The following is an 18855-nucleotide window of genomic DNA, read 5'->3' on the forward strand; positions in this document are numbered from 1 at the left end:
GTAACAGAATTTTTGTGGTAGGTATCTGCAGGTTAACAAATATGTTATTTTGTAAACCTTCGGGATTATGGACCGAGACAACATTATCTGTTTTGTTTTCTTCACTGGTGAGCTGGTCTAAAATTGAAGTGCCACCTGTATTACTTTGGTGAATGTTACCATGCTCGATAGTAGGATTGGAAATGGAAATGCTTTCTGGAGTGTTTTGAGAATCATCTTCATGCCCGTCAGTAGGATTGGTGTACTTACCAAGAGATTCCATGGCCTCTGTAGGTGAGTTGGGTTTTGTTATTGTTACCTGTTGAGACTCAATAGAATTTGCACAAACACAGTTATTAGGAACTAAAGAAGGTTTTGTTTCGGTTGCATTTGTTTTTGCAGCGTGAAATTCTTGATCTTGCAACTTATATTCATTTTCAGGAAAATTGATCAGTTTAATTTGTTAGGCATGTTTTATCAAGAAAATGATAAGGTAGGTTGGTTTCATTGAAAACCACATGCTAGAAATATAAATGCAATTTGTTGGAGGATGTAGACACTTAAACCCTTTATGTTGAGGACTATAACTAGCAAACACACAAGGCAATGTTTTTCTTGAGAATTTATTCTTTCCATAATCTCTTAAATAAGGATAGCATCTGCAACCAAAGGTTCTTAAATATGTATAGTTAGGATATTTGTTAAAAAGACAAAAATAAGGAATTTCATGTTTCAAGGCATTAATAGGCAATCTATTTAAAAGGTATTTTGCTGTTCTGAAAGCTTCAACCCATAGTTTCATTGGTGAATTTGCATGAAACATCATAGTGAGTCCCATCTCAACGATGCTCCTGTGTTTCCTTTCTGCAATACCGTTTTGTTCAGGTGCACCAGGACAAGACATTTAGTGCAAAATACCACATTTATGCAGATGTTGTTGAAAAATATTTGATTTGAACTCACCCCCTCCATCACTTTGGAAGACTTTTATCTTGTGATCAAGTTGGTTTTCTACCAACCTTTGATATTTGAGAAAACAGTCAAAGAAGTCAGATTTTCTCCTCAAAGGATAAAGCCATGTGTACCTGGAAAAATCATCAACAAAAATAGCATAGAATCGAATATTTTGTGAGGAAATGTTGGGACAGGTCCCCATAAATCACAGTGAACATTTTCCAAAGAAAACTTGAAAATTTATTAGATAAACCAAAAGAAAGTTTGCAACTTTTTCCTAATTGACAACTTTCATAGACTCTAGACTTGTTTTTCCAACTAGAAATATTAATAATATCTTTTGATTGAAGAATTTCTAAAAAAATTTTATTTGGGTGCCCCATCCTTTGATTCCAAGTCTCTAAATAAGCCTTTATTGTGCTTAAAGCATGATGTTCTTCACCATCAAGGATGTAGAGCTTCCCTTTCTTATGGCCCATGGCTAGAATTTTGTTGCTCCAATCCTTTATAACAAAGCCATTAAAAGAAAACTCAAAAACACAGTCATTATCTTTGGTCAATTGACTAACAGATAGCACATTTTTTCTCAATTTAGGAACTACTAAGACATTTTTAAGTTTTAAATCTCCTTTATTTGTTCTAATGGTTGTATTTCCTACATGAGTTATTGATAGACCATGTCCATTTCCAACATATATATGATCTTTACCTATGTAGGAAAGGGATTATGAATCTTACCTGCATTGTTGGTCATGTGTGCTGTTGCTCCTGAGTCTGCATAAAACTTTTCATCATTTTCTATGATTTTGAGAGCTGCTAATGGTTCTGGAACTTCCTTTTCGATGCAGGAGTGATTAAACCTATGCCAGCAATCTAAAGCAATATGGTTGGGTTTGTCACAAATTTGGCAGAAAACTTTACCTTTAGTTCTCTGATTTGAGCCTTGACCATTAAATGAATGCTGTTCTGGATTCTACTTATCTGTGTTCCCAATGAACTTACCTGCTGGTGTAAAGCCTTTTCCTCCTGAGTTGAATCTACCACCTTGATTTCCATGTCCTTTTCCTCTGCCACGTTTTCCAAAGTAGACTTGATGTTGATGAAGTTCTAGTTTGCTTGTCTCATTTTCAGTTTCGGTCATTTGATCATGGCCTTGTAAAGCTAGAACAAATTGATTAAATGATGGATAAGGTGGTTTTGTAAGCATGGCTACCTTGAAATCCTTATAATTTGGGCTAAGTCCTCTAGCAAAGGAAAACACCTTGTCCACATCTGAAATAGGTGCATTAATAGCACTCAAATTATCGCAAACATGTTTGAACTTACGTAGGTATTCATCTCTTGAAGAATATCCCTTTTTGATAGATGCAAGTATGTCCCTGAGAAGATACTCTTGCTATTTGGTTGTAAGTAGCAGCTGATCTTCCACGGATTTCCAGAGAGAATAGGCAATATTTATTCCCACATTCAAACTTAAAATATCATTGGACATAGCACTAAGTAACCAGGTTGTGAGAAGTCCATCATTATTAATCCAATTGCCGTGATTTGGATTAAATACCAGGACCTCTTGTTCATCGATACAAAATTCACGGGGTGGCTTAGGGTTGGTAAGATGATGTGAGATTCCAGGGCTACGAACCAATGAAAGTATTTGTGAACGCTAGAGAAGGAAATTAGAACTGTTTAGTTTTACAGAAACTAAATTGGAACACTGATGGAGGGCTTGAATTGTGAGTACAGGTTCTGTAGGGGAGTTTAAAGGAATTCTGTTTTGGGAGGAGTTTTCATTCTGAGCAACCATGACAGAAGAGAGTCTTGTAGAAGTTAATTGCTCTGATACCATGAAGAAATAAAGAATAATTTGAAAAAAATTGTATTTTCTGATCTGTATTCTTCATTAAGAAAAATTGTGGTATTTGTACAAAAGAGAAGACCACTCATAAGGCAAGTTTTAGGAGTATCTTTAAGAAATTTCTATATACAAGTGAAAGATCAAAAAATAACCCTTTGATAGAAAACAAAGAAATCCTAACGGGTATAAGTTGCCTTGCACAGGAGATCAACCAGCAGATCCTTTGAGAAAGTTTCCTTTTAGATAGAAATTTCCTTAATGTATTTCTGCAATATCATTTTTTCCCTTGTTTGTTGATTTGAGTGTTTCCTTCCTCTCTAGAGATAGATTTGATATTGATGGTGTGAGTGTTAGCTTGTCTGGTGTAAGCTGGTCTAATATAGACTGCATATAAGATAGCTTTTTATCTGGTGCTAGTGTGAGCTGTAGATTTGACTCATTTGGCTTATCTGCATTCTTGTCAGCAAAACTATGTACCTCGCACATCATGTAGATGGGTTCCAAAAAGTAACAACCCAGAAAGTAACAACACAGGGGGAAATGGGGAAATAAAATATGAAAAGAAAATTGAAAGAAATGAATGCAATGGGATCAGATTCTATTTGTATTATATCTGAAATGAATCTTGGCTATTCGTACCCCTCAACGCCCCTTGTATCTCACTTAATGACAGATCACGGCCATATTATTAAAAGCTTGGGGTAAGAATGGGTTCCGCTCTAGTGCCGGAAAATAATATTCCAAAGCTTTCGTATGTTCTCCGTTCCTTGTGAAACTTCTTCACGGCAAAACTTGACCGCATATGCATGTGCTCTAAGTATGGAATGCTAATAATATCGATCATGATTATGATTTTGTAGTGTAAGAACTGAATTATATTAGACTTCTTAAATTAAAGGAAGGACAATGTAATTGAAGGTACTGATATAAGATATGAACAAAAGCATATCATCTGACATCGAATATGCATGCACAAAGCATAGAATGCAAGAATTTGGGCCATAATTCCATAAAAGAGTCAATTATATGAGATTTATTTGCACGAAGGTATCAAATGTAGAATTTATGAGGGATGAGAGACATTTCTTTCATGTTAAGAGGCTGGAGTAGTTAGGCATGGTAGGCTAGGCTTGCAATAAGTTGCAGTGAAGGAAACCCAATCTCAAGTGCTTTTTCTATTTCTAAAATGTGATTTTATATATATGGGAATTGGTAAATTTAGTAGCTCTAGTTTTGGACCTGATTGCATGGCAATTGTTAAATTTAAAGAGCATTAATTCATAGGGAGTTAAAATTAAGAATTGTGTGTTTCACTTGAGCCTTAATTGTTCATGGAGATTTCTATTCCAACAAGAGAGAAAGTTAGAAATTATTTTGAGATTGAATGCGGTTGCTCATTCATGTATGATCTATTGCACGCACAAATTGAAGAACTACTTTATTCTTGGTTCTCCCAAGAGTTTTAGTGAAAACTTTCTTCCCTTTTGGAGATTCCCAGAATGTGGCTACCAAATGATTTGGCTTGATTATTCTTATGATATGATTCATTCAACCTTTGGATATATGTAGATGAAGAGGCAATCTGCTTAATTATTGTGCAATATTTTCTTGTCTTAACCCAAGTATCCCAAGCAATTTTGGTAGAATTAAAGTCTCTGGACTCACAGAAAGCATCTGAGGCACAAGGCACCTGGATGGCATGGAGAGCAGATCAGGCATTCTTCTTCATCCCAAGCTTGGAGTTCAGCTTCATCACAACAATCTACATTTGGTTTTGGAGGTTCATCCATCGATTCCACTATGTCCCCACAAATCTTCACCTATCAAGTAGGTTTGAACCTTGAACTCCCCAATCCCATAGTTTTCTTTGTTAAGAAGTTGATGAACAATTCCATCCTTGACACAATACCTTGTTTCTTAATCATAGTCAAACTTCAGAACACACAATAAAAAATTTAAAAAGAAAATTGCTCAAAAGAATTTAAAAGAAAAAACCGAAAATGGAGAAACAATAATATGTGGTAGCAGATTTTGAGTTTTTAAGCAAAAACGTAGGAAACTGCAGATTTTGAGTTTTATGACTTATGATAAGTTACAGAACTAGGGGTCAAAACTTTGATGAGAAGTTATTCACAATAATGCAATCATAGTTGAACTTGTAAAGATTATCTCATTTGAGGGAAGGTGTTATTCCATGCACCCAAGGAAGGTAACTGAATGAGTATTTACTAACTTCCCTGGACCCTCCAACCCCCAAATTTTACTACATGATGCATTCTGCAGGTCACCAGTGCAGAAATCCTAACCAAGGATGCGGAGAACTTAAAAAAAATAATAAATAAAAAATACTCTATCACTTGTTAATGAAAAACAATGCAAGTTTTTCAAGAAAAAAGTTGGAAATCAAAATCTAATCACCCAAAAAAAAAAAAAAAAAAATGATGAACATCAGCGTTTGGAGTGGTTCATAAATGCCAGGATGCACCATATAGAGGATGCATACGGGTATGGTCTATAAAGCACTGGTGCAGATATATTTTCTTATATCCTCTCTATGAACTAGCTATATCCATCTTCAAGAAAATAAGGTATCTCAGATAAAGGTCTCGATGATAGTGCAACATTTTAATAGAAACGAAAATACATGTTATTTTATGTTTCCAACAATATTTTGTAGTGAACATAGTCAAAGGTCAAAAAAATATGCTTAACACAAAGAAACAAAAGAATACTGCAAAATCAAATTCCAGGAAACAATATGTTTCGCAATGAAACACTCAAATGTTCCATCTATATAAGGCATATTTATGAATGTATTATACAGTTCAGGAAAGAAACAACTTATTTATTTGCCTATTTAATTCTAAAAGGCTATCAGTACGGGTTGGAAAATTGAGCATGAATGTTTTGGCTAACATACCTTATTACGTCTAGACTAGATCCTTTTTCATGTACAAAGATACTCATTTCCAATATTTCATTGAGATATCTAAGTATAGGCATATGGAATTGAAATGAAATTGCTTAAAGTTTTCAATAATCTGATTAACCACTACTAGAGCAAACGTAATGTCAGATATCGATGTTGTCTGAAATCCCATGTTTGAAATGTCCTTTTTAACTGGTTCTTGACCGCTAGACACGCTTCTGCTCATCTTTAATTTGGAAAAATAAATCCTCCATGTACAAGAAAGACTTGTTGGACTCAACAGAGAAGAAGAACCATCCCTTCTAATAAGGTCAAAAGAAAAAACGTTTTTAAAGTCTTTCAACCCTCCAAATACTCAATGAAAGAACTGAACTTTGACATAACTACTTATACCACAATCTGTTCATTCATGAGAATTCCTATAGAAAACAGAGAGAAATTAAAAAACACATAATGATCAGAGTAGTGAAATTGTTTGTGTTAAATTCTCCTCGAACTTCTTATAGAAAATTGAAAACCTACAAAACAATTAGTACTGTAATTTATATATCAAATCACAAGTAACAAAACCAGCAGAAACCAAAGAACAAATGCAAAAAAATTTGGAACTTCATGCAGCAACACAATTAGCAATGAAAAAAACAATCCCAAAAGCCAAAAAATGAAAAAGGGACTGCGGACCTTTGGTTGGACCGGTAATCAGAACATGGTACGGGGGCAGCATAGGCTCTCTGTTGATGCTGGGTTCGGATTCGGACCTTACAGTAAGGGAATTGAAAACCCATTTGCCATACATGCTCATCAGACGGTGAGGAGGAGTTTGGCGGGAAGAAACAGTGGGAAAAGTGCTGTGGTAGAGAGAATGAGAATATGGATATTGTTGAGACAGAGGAGAGGGTAAGGAATGACAGGTTTTGGAAGAGAGAAGAGGAAAGAAAGATGGGGAAGGAAGATGGAGGAGAGAAGCACTATTCGTCGCCATTGTTGCGCACAGAGACACCAGCCAATAAACAAGTGTCTCTACATTTCTTGTACGTACTTGCTACTTTTGAAGTCTGTTTAGTCCAAAATTACCTTGTCTCATACCTTCGATATTTCTCACATAACAAGGTAAAGATGATAAGGGCATTTTTGGAATTTAATGTTAGAGGGGTGTATAAAGTAGGTTTTGGCTGTTTGCCTTTAACTGTAGGATATAAAAAATAAAATTTTGCTGTGATAGAGAAGGTTGCTTACTTCAAAATTAATGGGCGTTTCACGCTGGATTATACATAATTAGAAATAATATTTTTATGAGTTATATTTGTTCTCAATATATATATATATATATATATATATTTATAAATTATGTGTATTCAAATAATATATCGCTGTATATGAACATCCTCGTTGAACATAACGAAACAGTATAGAAATACATATGTTTTCTATTTTCTCCTCAAATATCATATATCTATTACAACAACCCCTATATCAACTTCATAAATCTTCCAAGGAAAATTAAATAAAATAAGAAAAAAAAAAACATTGGTATATGATATCCTAAAGAGTTTTGAAACAAAAGTTTATTATAGATAACAATTTTGATACATGAAAATTGGTAAATAATAATAATAACACACAATTTGCATGCACTTTCTATATATAATCAAGGTTATGGTTTCCTATTAAAGATATTAGGCCTATAAGTAGAAAGGTAAATCTCAATAAGAAGAGGGAATTGCATCAAAACAAACAAAGTAACTGGAATACTAGCCAGAGAAATTATAAAAAGCGCAACCCAAGATTTCTTACCATCAAGCATCAAACAAACAGCAGCACAGAAAGATATCATCATTGCAGCAATGGAGAGGAAAAGTGTGCCAAGACCAATCATGAGCTTCTTAGGCAAAGATTTGAGGAAATCATCTTCAGCATATGTTGAAGTGAGGATTCCCAAGAACATCAAAACTGAAGTAGTGGAAGAGAAAAGTGAGATTGCATCCGATATGATGAAGAGCATGAATGTTTTGTCATCAAGAAACTTTGGGTAACCAGTTTCTTCGTCGTTCCCACCAGGAACAGTGAATGTTGCAGCAAACATGATGGTAACAATGAGTGCACCAACAACAGTACATGAAGTTGCTGTCTCTTTCATCCATTTTTCTCCTTCAGATAGCAATTGTTTGTGTTCTCTTGTAAATAGTTGTCGAGGCGTCAAGAACTTTGAGTTTGTCCATCCACATGTCCATGGAGGTACAACTGACTCCACCGCCTATACATATTTGTTTATAATTATTTTAATTGATAGAAAACAAATACATGCATATATGTGTGTGTGTATATATATATATATATATAGATATATATACATACATATATAGATATATATATATATATATATCAAATGTTATAGCAAAAAAATATAATTAGAAACTTTATTTTAACCATACAAGATTCGGGGAAGTGACACTTCACAGCCCGTTAAGTTTCAATTGTTATATTTATTTTAGTCCAATCATGCTTTATTTTTTTTGGGGTTAAGAATGTTAATGGTTAAAGGGTACTAAAATATAAAAATTTTAAACTAGTAGAGAACTCAAATTATAATGAAATTAAAACTAGACTCTAGAGGGATCAAATTACTACATAATAACTACATATTTTTGTTTATGTGTGATGGAGACTAATGCTAGTCAAAATATCTACGTGCCCCAAAATGCAATCAATTTTAACTTCAGAATCTAAATTAAAATGTTTTAAATTTAAAAGATGCAAATTTAACCTTTTCAAAATAAAAGACACTAAAATATAATTGATATTTATTTAAATTAACCAACTATTAGTTAATGGTTGTTGTTTCTATAAGGACAATTTAATAACAAAGCCAATAAAGACAATCTAATAACAAAGTCATTATTTTATTGGACAATGATTTTAAAATTTAGATTCTTTTCTAGATTTTTACTAGAAAAAATAATAGTTTTCCCATTATGATATTCTTAGAATTGCATGGTTATATTAAATATATTTTAAAACATACAGGTCAAGAAATTAATATACATATATATATATATATACTGTACCTTAAACCATTGTAATTCTCTCTGCATTTGTAAAGCAGCTCCTGAAATACGATCAAGTTGCGGGTGAGGCGATAAAAAGCCAGCCATATGTAGCATGCTATTTTTATCTGCATCTACATCATTTGTTGCTGCTAATTTGGTGCCAACACCATGAATAAGGCTAAAAATTTTGTCCTGGCGACAATTAATTGCAGCCATAAATATGTTCCTCCCATGGATATCGTAGGCCTCCGCTAGATCGGGAATCAACTTTAATATACTTTCAACAAATTCAAAATTTTCCTTTTCAACAGCTCGAAAAAGCGCAATTATAATATCTGATCTTGATATTTGGTTCTCATCTAATTTTTTTATTTCTTCACACATTCGCCGTAGAAGTTCAGAGGTTTGAATGTGGAGCAATTTCATTTCATATATTTTGTTGAACCCTACGTAATTATTAATAATGAAGAAAATTATTTTAGCTATTATTGGACGTATGAAACATATAAACAAATAAATAAATGGGAGGAAGAATTTAAACAATAATTGTAATAATAAAAATTGAATTTAACTTATTAATTACCTAAAATGTCAAAGTGCATTGCGACTCTTTGTAATGACCAAACTTTGCCACGTAATTCCTTATCTGAATTATTAATAGTATATTCAGAAGAAATATTATTTTACAATTAGAGCTACAAACATTTATTAAGCAAAATTATAAATAAGCTATCGTGCAAGATTAACATATATGCCTAACCTTTCAATTCACTATATATATATATATATATATATATATATATATATTTTTTTTTTGATTTTTTGATATTGTGAATGTAAGGAATTAATTCAAATTCTAGATCATTATACAAGTGGAAACAACAGTTTTTGCCGCTCTTTTGTATTCATGAAACAAGATCTTAATATTTTTTACTTAATTTAAATATTCAATGTCATTTATAAAGTACTTAATAATTTATTTTTTTTTTCAGATGCTCATTGATAGTAATTTTTATTAATTGAATATAATACTAAAACGAGAGTAGTTTGTAAAAGTTACCTGCAGGAAATTATAACAAAGTTTCTCAAATATTTTTGCATTAATTGTACATGTGCTTCAACCTTAATAATCTAAATTAAAATAACGTATGAAATTTAACATACCTGAGCTCATATCAATATTGGTAGGGAGTTTTGTATATATCTCTTTAATGACACGGTCTCCATATATAACTATAGCTATTGAAAACAAAGGACTATTAATATCAATATCATATACGTATATGTAGACAGATATAAATTATATTCTGTATTAATTAATATATGTACTAACATTCATTTATCCATTTTTGCCAAAATTTGAGCGGACGTCCACTTGAATAAATTGCCAATATATGCACAGGAGTATATTGATAGATTCCCAAAGTTGTGGCCAACTGTGGACAACGGTGCAGAAGATGCAAAGCAACATCTACATTGTACATATGAAATGAGAATTTTTAGAATCACCATCCAAAAAAAAAAAAAAAAAAAAAAAAAAACACAACAACGATAATCATTTGCACCACAACTATCAACACTAAATATGTTATATATTAATAAATATGAGATATGATGACATGAGTCTGACAATATATATAATATGTGTATTATACTTTTACCATAACATTTCGTAATTATTGCTTGGCTTATGAGCTCAGCAGCATATCCATGATTTTCCCACGATATTAAATCTTCTATCGTTGTAACTGAATATAGATAACGAGCCATTTTAATAGGACAATACCGAAAGGCCCATATCACCGGCATCCCCCATGAATCAACCACGGTTGGTAATTTCTTGCTCTTTTTAACCATGCATTCAACTATTTTGGTATTTGCATTGTAATACAGAGCTACTGTAAGAGCTGTAATACCATTTGAGTCTTTCATTTCCAAGTCTTCTGGTAACATTTTCTCCACTAGTGTCTCCACAATTTCTGTATGTCCGGCAATGGCCGCGACATAAAGAGCCGTCCTCCCTGTACGTGAGATTATTTTACTTACTGCATTTGGGTATTGCGTAATGATTTCCTTTGTAGCATCTAGGTTTCCATCTTTCAAAGCTTTGGGAAACCGTTCGTATAGTTGGTATTGATCGTCTGGATTATTCACTACAATACAAAAAAATACTGTATTTAACTTGATATCAAATCAAAGATCCATAATATTCAATGTTCAAAATTTAATAATTTCTGTTTAAAACATATGAAATGGTTCAACTGAGGAGGAAAGATAGTCATAGTGTATCTACATAAGAGAAAATATTAAAAAAATATATAATTCAATATAATGATAACCTGCCTATCAATAGCATAATCTATTATATAAATATGTTTAATGCAATGTAATTATTTAAAACTATAATGAAAAGTTTGATTCAAATAAATGTTAGTAAAAATGAAAAAAAAAATCAAATATTATACAAGATTAAATAGTCTTTGGAATACAAGTTAGTAAAAAAGGAAATAAAATAAAATAAAATATTATGCCTATGTCGTGGAAGATTAAATGGTCTTTGGGTTCTACAGGCTTACACATATTTATACAAAGCCACTTACAGCTGCCAAAAAGAAACCACTTACACATATTTATCTTAGAGCTCTCTCATTGTAAAATAGAAACCGAATTCTCCTTTTAGGGCAAGATGCACAAAACCACTTACACATACTTATACAATTTCATTTTTTTTTTTTTTCAATCATCTATATATATATATATATATATCCTTGGCGTGGTACAAAAGGCTGGCATCAGATGAAAAGACAATTCTCTACAGTAAAAGTAAAATTGAGAAAAACAAGAAAAGAACAAAGGAAATATGCAAACTAGATTGAAGGATGTCTTTTTCTTTCTTTCTTTCTTTTTTTTTTTTTTTCTTTTTTTTTATTCCAAAGAGAGAATGGAAGAGTAGAAGAAAAGAACAATAAAAATGTATGCCTATAAATATTATATATAGAGCAGCAATATTTCTCTGACCAATAAATTATCTGTTTCAACTAGTTTTCTTTTTTTATTTTTTCCTAATATCAAGGATGAAAGGATTTGAACTCCATTGAAAAAACAGTAGGTTTTATTGCACTAGCTGTCCCCACAAGGACATTCAAATGAGTTATCCTATAAGGTCATGCTTAACTTTATTTATCAGAAAAAAAAAAAAAGCTATAAAATGTAGATTTGTTGATTAAAAAAAAAAAATCCCTTGACTGTATCTCTATATGGAAGTACATATACTCTAATAGTAACTCCGCAAGCTTTTTTGGGTGAATGCACAGTCAACAAGTAATGATTTGTAAAATCTCTTGTTCAAATTATCAACAACTTTTATTTAAAAAAAAAAAAATGCAATGGCTCAATTGAGCCCAATGGATAGCAATAAAAAGCCTTTTTGTTTTCCAATTAAATATATCATTTTATCTTATTAAGATTGAAGAAAAATGATCCGTTGGGAGCTTTAAAATATATATATATATATATATATATATATCATTTTAAACTAATTATATGCATATATAATTAGTTTTCTTCACTATTGTATTTTATTTTAAGTTATTGAAGTTCTTTCTTTTTAAGACATTAACCAAAAAAATTTACAATTGTTATTTTTTTTATTCTTCAATATAGTCTTTGAATTCAAAATTAGATTATATTACGATATTATCTTTTCCTTTTACTATTCTTTCTCAAATTTAGAAATGATACGCTCGTAATAACTTTTTGGTTATCTAACTCACCTAACTCTCAACAATTTAGTCCAATATATGAATTTGTTTAATTCAATGTCAGCTTTTATATGAATTTGTTTAATTTAATGTAATTGTTCAGAATTATGGTATATATTTGATTCAAATATACAAGTTAATTAATAAAAAATAAAATAAAATATTATAAATCATGGTAAAAATTTGATTAAAATATACAAGTTAATAAAAAGTAAAATAAAATATTATACCTTCGTCGTCGGAGATTATTTTGTCTGTAGATTCTGGTTGAGGCTTGAATTTTACTTCCAAAATATCCCAAGCTTCTTTAGCAGAAGTTATATTTCTGATCTCAGAGAAAGCATCACCGTTACAAGACATTTGGATAACATGGAGGGCAGAGGCATTCTTGGACCTCCAATACTTGAATTTATCACCATCTTCTGGTTTTGGAGGTTCATCCATGGATTCCACAATGTCCCAAAGATTTTCACCCATCAAGTAGGTTTTCACCCAAACGCTCCAATCCAGGTAGTTTTCATTGTCAAGAAGTCGATGAACAATTCCAGCTGGGACAACACCTTGAAGACTCATAATTCTAAATATAAAAAATAAATTAATATTATTAATTATTTCTTTTTTTATTAAAGACACAATGTAGTATGCGTTTGTATATTTATATATATATGCATGAATAATAAATAACTATTACAATATTGATCGATTTGTAATATAGCTAATAAAGAAAAGTATGATCAAAATGCATGAGCCTAATTTAATTAAGATGGATTTCCATGTGAATGACAATTAATAAAGAAATTATAACTAAGTGCCTAGCTAAAGTTAAAAATCTTTTTTTTTTTATAAAAAAAGAAAAAAAAAAAGAAAGAAAACTGAAAACATCAATGTTACCAAATGGACACTAATAGTGCAACGAAAGTTGAAATCTTACATTGCGAGCAACGACGATGCCCAATAAATGAAGTTGCAGGCCTACAAACTGTTTGTAGAAAGTTTAAAAAACAAATGCAGTTTAGAGCTCTCTCAGCTTCAAAAAACAAACCGAATTCTTTTAGGGAAAAATGCACAATACCACTTACATATATTTATACATTTTTTATTTTTTATTTTTTATCATCTATATATATATAAATCCTTGGCGTGGTACAAAAGAATCCTTGGCGTGGTACAAAAGGCGGCATCGGATTAAAAGACGATTCTCTACAGTAAAAAAAGTAAAATTGAGGAAACCAAGAAAAGAACAAAGGAAATACGCAAACTAGATTGAAGTATTTTTTTCATTTTTTTATCCTTAAATTCCAAAAAGGGAATGGAAGAGTAGAAGAAGAGAACAAATAAAAATTTATGCTTATAAATATTATATATAGAGGAGCAATATTTCTCCGACCAATAAATTATATGGTTCAACAAGTTTTCTTTTTCATTTGTTTATAATATCAAGGATGAAAGAATTTGAACTCGATTGAGAAAATAGTAGATTTTATTGCACTAGCAGTCCCCACAAGGACATCCATATGAACATCCATAAAGTTCATGCTTAACTTTATTTATCAAAAAAAAAAAAAAAAGGTTATAAAAAGTATATTTGTGGATAAAATAAAAAACTAAAAAAAAAATTTCCCTAACTGTATCTGTCAGGACCCCTTGAAAATTTCTCACCGGAACCCTAGACAAGCCCTGATCCCAGGAAAACACCACCGAACCTTTCAACGGAAAATCAGACAGCATCTCCCCTAAAGGTAGGACTTATGTAACACCCCGTCCCAAACTACATTGGAATTCTGGCACGTTAACCGAGGTTGAGGTTGACTGAGTGGGTACAAAGTTGACTTTTTGTTCCGAATGAAATTTCTAGTTGATCGTGGTACCATAGCAAAGTACATGATGCCCCGAGTTCGTAGACTAATAGCATATCCGAATGGAGTTACCGTTTAAAAGTTATGGGCAAAATAAGTTGAGATCCAGACTTTTTATGGTTGTAGAATTTTATTTTGACTTTTATATGGTTGTAAAATACTCGTCGATACGAGTTCATATACTAGCAGCACGCTTAAATTGGATATCTGGTTAAAAAGTTATGAACATGCAAAGTTTCTGAATACTGTAATATTTTATTATATTTGGCTTGAGTGAACAGTGTGTGCCATGTGTAACACCCCGTCCCGAACCATGTCAGAATTTTTGCACGTTGACCGAGGTTGACTGTTGACCGTTGATCGAAGGGGTCAAAAGTTGACTTTTTGATTCGATTGGAATTTTAGGTTGACTGAGGTACCATTACGAAGTACACGTTGGCACGAGTTCGTAGACTAGTAGCACATTGAAAACGGAGCTACGGTTTGAAAGTTATGAGCAAAAAAAGTTGAGGTCCCAATTGTCCAAGGGGTGCCGAAGTTGACTTTTTTATTCATGCAATGTTGAGCTTTGACTCATGCATGGTTGTGAAGTGCTCATCGATACGAGTCCGTAGACTAGCAGCACGTCCGATTTGGACATGTGGTTTAAAAGTTATGGACCTATAATTTTTTTCAAATACTGTATTATTTTAATATTATTTTTGAATGTGTAACGATGTACCACGTGTGACTTAATGAAGGTGACCATGTGTCACCATGTTGAGAAGCCACATATCAACCATGTGTAAAATCAAATTATTTTATTATTATTTTAAATAATAATATTATTATTAATATTATTTAATTATTTTTTAATTTATTCTATTTATTTTCTTTTCTTTTTCTTTTTCTTTTTCTTTTTCTTTTTCTTTTCTTTTCCCCCACGTGGGAAAAAGGGCCAGGGGGCCCGATCCTCTCCTTCTTCTTCTTCTTCTTCTTTCTTTCTTTCTTTCTTTCTTTCTTTCTTCCTTCCCACCACCCGTCTCTCTCTCTCTCCCTGCTGCACATTTTCCGGCCACCGAAACCACTTACGCGCCGGCTGATGTGAAAGCCCACAGCTGGGCGACACCGGCAGCCAAATTTCTGGCCGAATGGCCAGCGGACGCGCCGGGATCGGCCTCCAACGCCGGCGGCCGGTGTGTCGCTGGTTTGGCCATTTTCCGGTAGCCACCGGTCGTGCAACCGGTCCTTTCCCACTAATTTCGACCCTCTGATTTCGATTCTGAGCTCCAATTAACTCAACTCCCGTCGATTTGCGAGATACGAGGAATTGAAAACCGGTCGAAGCTTTCCGGCCAAATTCCGGCCACCTCCGTTGGAATTGGGGTCGATGGAGACCGGATTGGTAATCCTCGTCGCTCAAGCTTCGATTCGGTATATAATTTGTCAATTTTGGATAACGTTTGTGTTTGACCCCCCCGGGTACCAGGTATTATTTACCCGAATAAAATATTAATTTATTTGACTGTGTGTGAATTTTGTTCTAGGAGCACGGGTGAGTCATGGAATTGATCCCATGGTGGATCATGGTTTAATTGCGTGCTCCAGGTGAGTGACCCACCTTCAAAAAAATATTTTGGGCAATTAATTATGTTTAATTGGTATTTAAATTATGCTCATGTGGTGCGATTTAATTATGAATTTTATTGTGGTTTAATTTATTTATTATGCATGAGCAAAGTGTATTTCGATAATATTCGTACGTGGTTTAAGTATTATTTTCGGGCATAATTAGGTTAAATATTTTATGAAAATATTTGTTTAAATTTTATAAATTATGCCCGCGGTATTTTTTTATTGTTGAACCTCGTACTTCGAGAAAATTGTGGCTTATGTGTTATCGATGGTTCGTACCGATTTGTTAAATAAAAATATGTGGGATGGTAAGTGTGAGAATTTAATGTATTTCCCACAGTAATTTTGGAAAACGGTACGGTTGGTTAATAATGATTATTTTAGACGCACTCATACAGTATTGGTGTTCTGGTGCATGGACACATGGTAGCGCGCAAGTATTATATGGTTTAGCGAGCAGGTATTATTTCTCCCGTGGTTGCCATTGGACTGGGCAGGCAAGTTTGATATTGGCCACAGCCGCCCCTCCCTTGGCCGGGATGATGGTTTCAGCAGCGGTACTGTCGGGACGCCGAAGTGCCGTTTGCAAGTTTCTCTCTTTAACCCCCCCGCCAGTCGGTGCTCGGGACGCTGGGTATCGGAGGGCATCACCGGTATATGGTGTGGTGCGTCAAGTGTAATTTGCAAATAATGTTTCAAACCCCAAAGGTGTTCAAAATTTATTTATTATAATTTATTACATTTTAATTAAATATATTAGGATATGTATTTATTTATTTATTGTTTATCAAATGGTTAAATCCCTTGGTCTTCGGGAAGTACGTACATCGGGTTTTATGAAATTGTTTTAAAAAGGGAACATTTCAAACGGAGTGATTGGTGAGAGTTTTGAGGGAAATTATTGTTTCCAACAGTTATTATTTATTATTATTTATTTATTAATTGTTGGTATTTATTCAATTTCCTTAACTGTTATTATTATTATTATTATTATCATTAAAAGTGTTCAGTAGTTAGGGTCACTCACTGAGATGATTAGCATCTCACACTCTTAAATTCCGTTTCCCTAGGTCCAGGTTGGAGACGTTGATTGTCCGGGGCGAGCCCAACGTCTCAACTCGTTGCCGGAAGTTCAAGAAGTATTTCTTCCCTTTTTCCTCTCTATCCTGTATTACTTCTTATCTATCATTGTATAAATTCCACATGTATCTGTATAATGCTCTATATACTGTATTGGACGTGTAGTTGTTCTTATGCACTAGGTTGCTACTGTTATTGTTTGAAATGCTGAAATTTGTGGAATCAATCTGTAGTAATGTGGGAGGAATAAGGGGATATTTTTAGAAGTGTGTTTTCAGTGCAAGTAATTTTTTTGGTTAGTCCTACCCTTAGGGGAGGTGCTGCCGGATTTTTCGTTGGAAGGTTTGGTGGTATTTCCCTGGGATCAGGGCTTGTCTAGGGTTCCGGGGAAGGAATTCTGGACGGGTCCTGACACCATGTGTCGCAATTTCAGCCAATCCCATGAGTGAACAGTGTCACCCATGGGTGGCTTTTATTCCGGCTAAAATGCGTGAACCAGGGAAGGAGAGAGAAAGAGAGGAGGGGAGAGAGAGAGAGAGAGAGAGAGAAACCGACCGGCCACTGCCCCTTAGCCATTTTCTGGCCACCCTTTCCTTACACGCGCCATCCCACCTTGAAGCCCACCTGAAAACCGGCCGACCAACCAAAAATCATGGCCAACCGACCGCCGACGCGCCCGAAGCGAGACTTTTTCCGGTGGCGGCGTCGATTCCTTCAAATCCAGATTTCTCCCTATTCTGTCCTCCGTTTGCCTCACCGTCAGTCTCGTTGAGTTACCCATCACCAGATCTACCTTCCCACCAAAAATCACGGCCAGTGGCCATCGGACGCACCGCCGGCGGTGACGGGTTCTGGTGACCATGGCGACTCGCCGGGAAATTGACTTTTCGGCGAGTTTCCAGCTGCACCGCCTATCCTTTCCCACTAATTTTGATCCTCTGAACCCAAATCCGGTGTCCATTTTCCTCAATTCTTAACGGATTTGAGAATCGATGATCTAAAATCTGAGAGCTTTCCAGCGAGATTCCGGCCACCTCGGGTCTGATCTCCGGGAAGTAAGACCAGATTCGTAATCCTCATTACACAAGCTTTGATTCGGTATATTACTCGTCAATTTTGGTTGTTGTTTGTGTTCGCTCCCCGGGTACCCATTTGGGAGTTACCCGATTAAAATATTAAAATAATTAGTTTTGTATATTGTGGATATTTTAGATGCACGTGCAGGTAGTGGAGTTGACCCTACAGAGGATCTCAATTGATACACGTGCTTGAGGTGAGTGGCCCACCTTCAAAACTATTTTGGGTTGATAAATTTCATATATTTTATGTTGAATATGTGTTTGGAAATTATATTCATGTATTAATTGTTTATAAATTATATTTGGGGATTTTGATGCCACAATTGAATAAAATTATAGTATATTTGTGCATTAAAATATAAATTGATTTTGGTAAATTATGAAAATTTTATTTTATAAAATTGTGGTTTTAATTTTATTTAAATTGTGGTTGCAATAAATTCTGGAATTATCTATGTTTAATAAAAATGTATTTATCCATCGATGAATTGTGAGATCCAATTATATTTGAATTTTGAGGAATTGAAGTAATATTTATTTTTAATTATTGCTACATTCGTGGATGGATTTGAAATTGATGGAAAGTATGCGATGGATTTGTGACAATGAATTATAAAGGAATTGTGGAAAAAATTACGAGTTTAATTGAATAGAATAAACCCGGTGAAAATTTTTTTGGGATTTTAAACTATATGGATTTT

At 33.5% G+C, this 18855-nt stretch overlaps 2 protein-coding genes across 2 annotated transcripts; both read right to left on the reverse strand.

Annotated features, from left to right (window-relative positions):
• Positions 1-4354: 4354 nt before the first annotated feature.
• Positions 4355-6782, reverse strand: LOC112489462 (uncharacterized). The gene is made up of 2 exons (XM_060819947.1): positions 6399-6782; positions 4355-4704 (listed from the first exon to the last, which is right to left on the reverse strand). The coding sequence occupies exons 1-2, from the start codon at positions 6697-6699 to the stop codon at positions 4571-4573; spliced, it is 435 nt and encodes a 144-aa protein (XP_060675930.1). The 5' UTR covers positions 6700-6782; the 3' UTR covers positions 4355-4570.
• A 289-nt stretch (positions 6783-7071) lies between these two features.
• Positions 7072-13557, reverse strand: LOC125421682 (uncharacterized). Its single transcript, XM_060819350.1, has 8 exons — positions 13457-13557; positions 12756-13073; positions 10426-10917; positions 10098-10235; positions 9929-10003; positions 9348-9410; positions 8783-9210; positions 7072-7971 (listed from the first exon to the last, which is right to left on the reverse strand). The coding sequence occupies exons 2-8, from the start codon at positions 13000-13002 to the stop codon at positions 7372-7374; spliced, it is 2043 nt and encodes a 680-aa protein (XP_060675333.1). The 5' UTR covers positions 13003-13073; positions 13457-13557; the 3' UTR covers positions 7072-7371.
• Between the last annotated feature and the right edge of the window lie 5298 nt (positions 13558-18855).

This window comes from Ziziphus jujuba, chromosome 8 (genome assembly GCF_031755915.1).
Source record: "Ziziphus jujuba cultivar Dongzao chromosome 8, ASM3175591v1".
In the NCBI taxonomy this organism is placed as follows: Eukaryota; Viridiplantae; Streptophyta; class Magnoliopsida; order Rosales; family Rhamnaceae; genus Ziziphus; species Ziziphus jujuba.

Coding starts and splice junctions, on each gene's coding strand:
- LOC112489462 (XM_060819947.1), bottom strand. CDS start 6,699: ATGGCGACGAATAGTGCTTCTCTCCTCCATCTTCCTTCCCCATCTTTC. Junction 4,705..6,398: donor GATTACCGGTCCAACCAAAG/GTCCGCAGTCCC, acceptor ACTATGATTAAG/AAACAAGGTATTGTGTCAAG.
- LOC125421682 (XM_060819350.1), bottom strand. CDS start 13,002: ATGGGTGAAAATCTTTGGGACATTGTGGAATCCATGGATGAACCTCCA. Junction 9,211..9,347: donor AATGCACTTTGACATTTTAG/GTAATTAATAAG, acceptor ATAATTACGTAG/GGTTCAACAAAATATATGAA. Junction 7,972..8,782: donor GAGAATTACAATGGTTTAAG/GTACAGTATATA, acceptor AAATATGTATAG/GCGGTGGAGTCAGTTGTACC.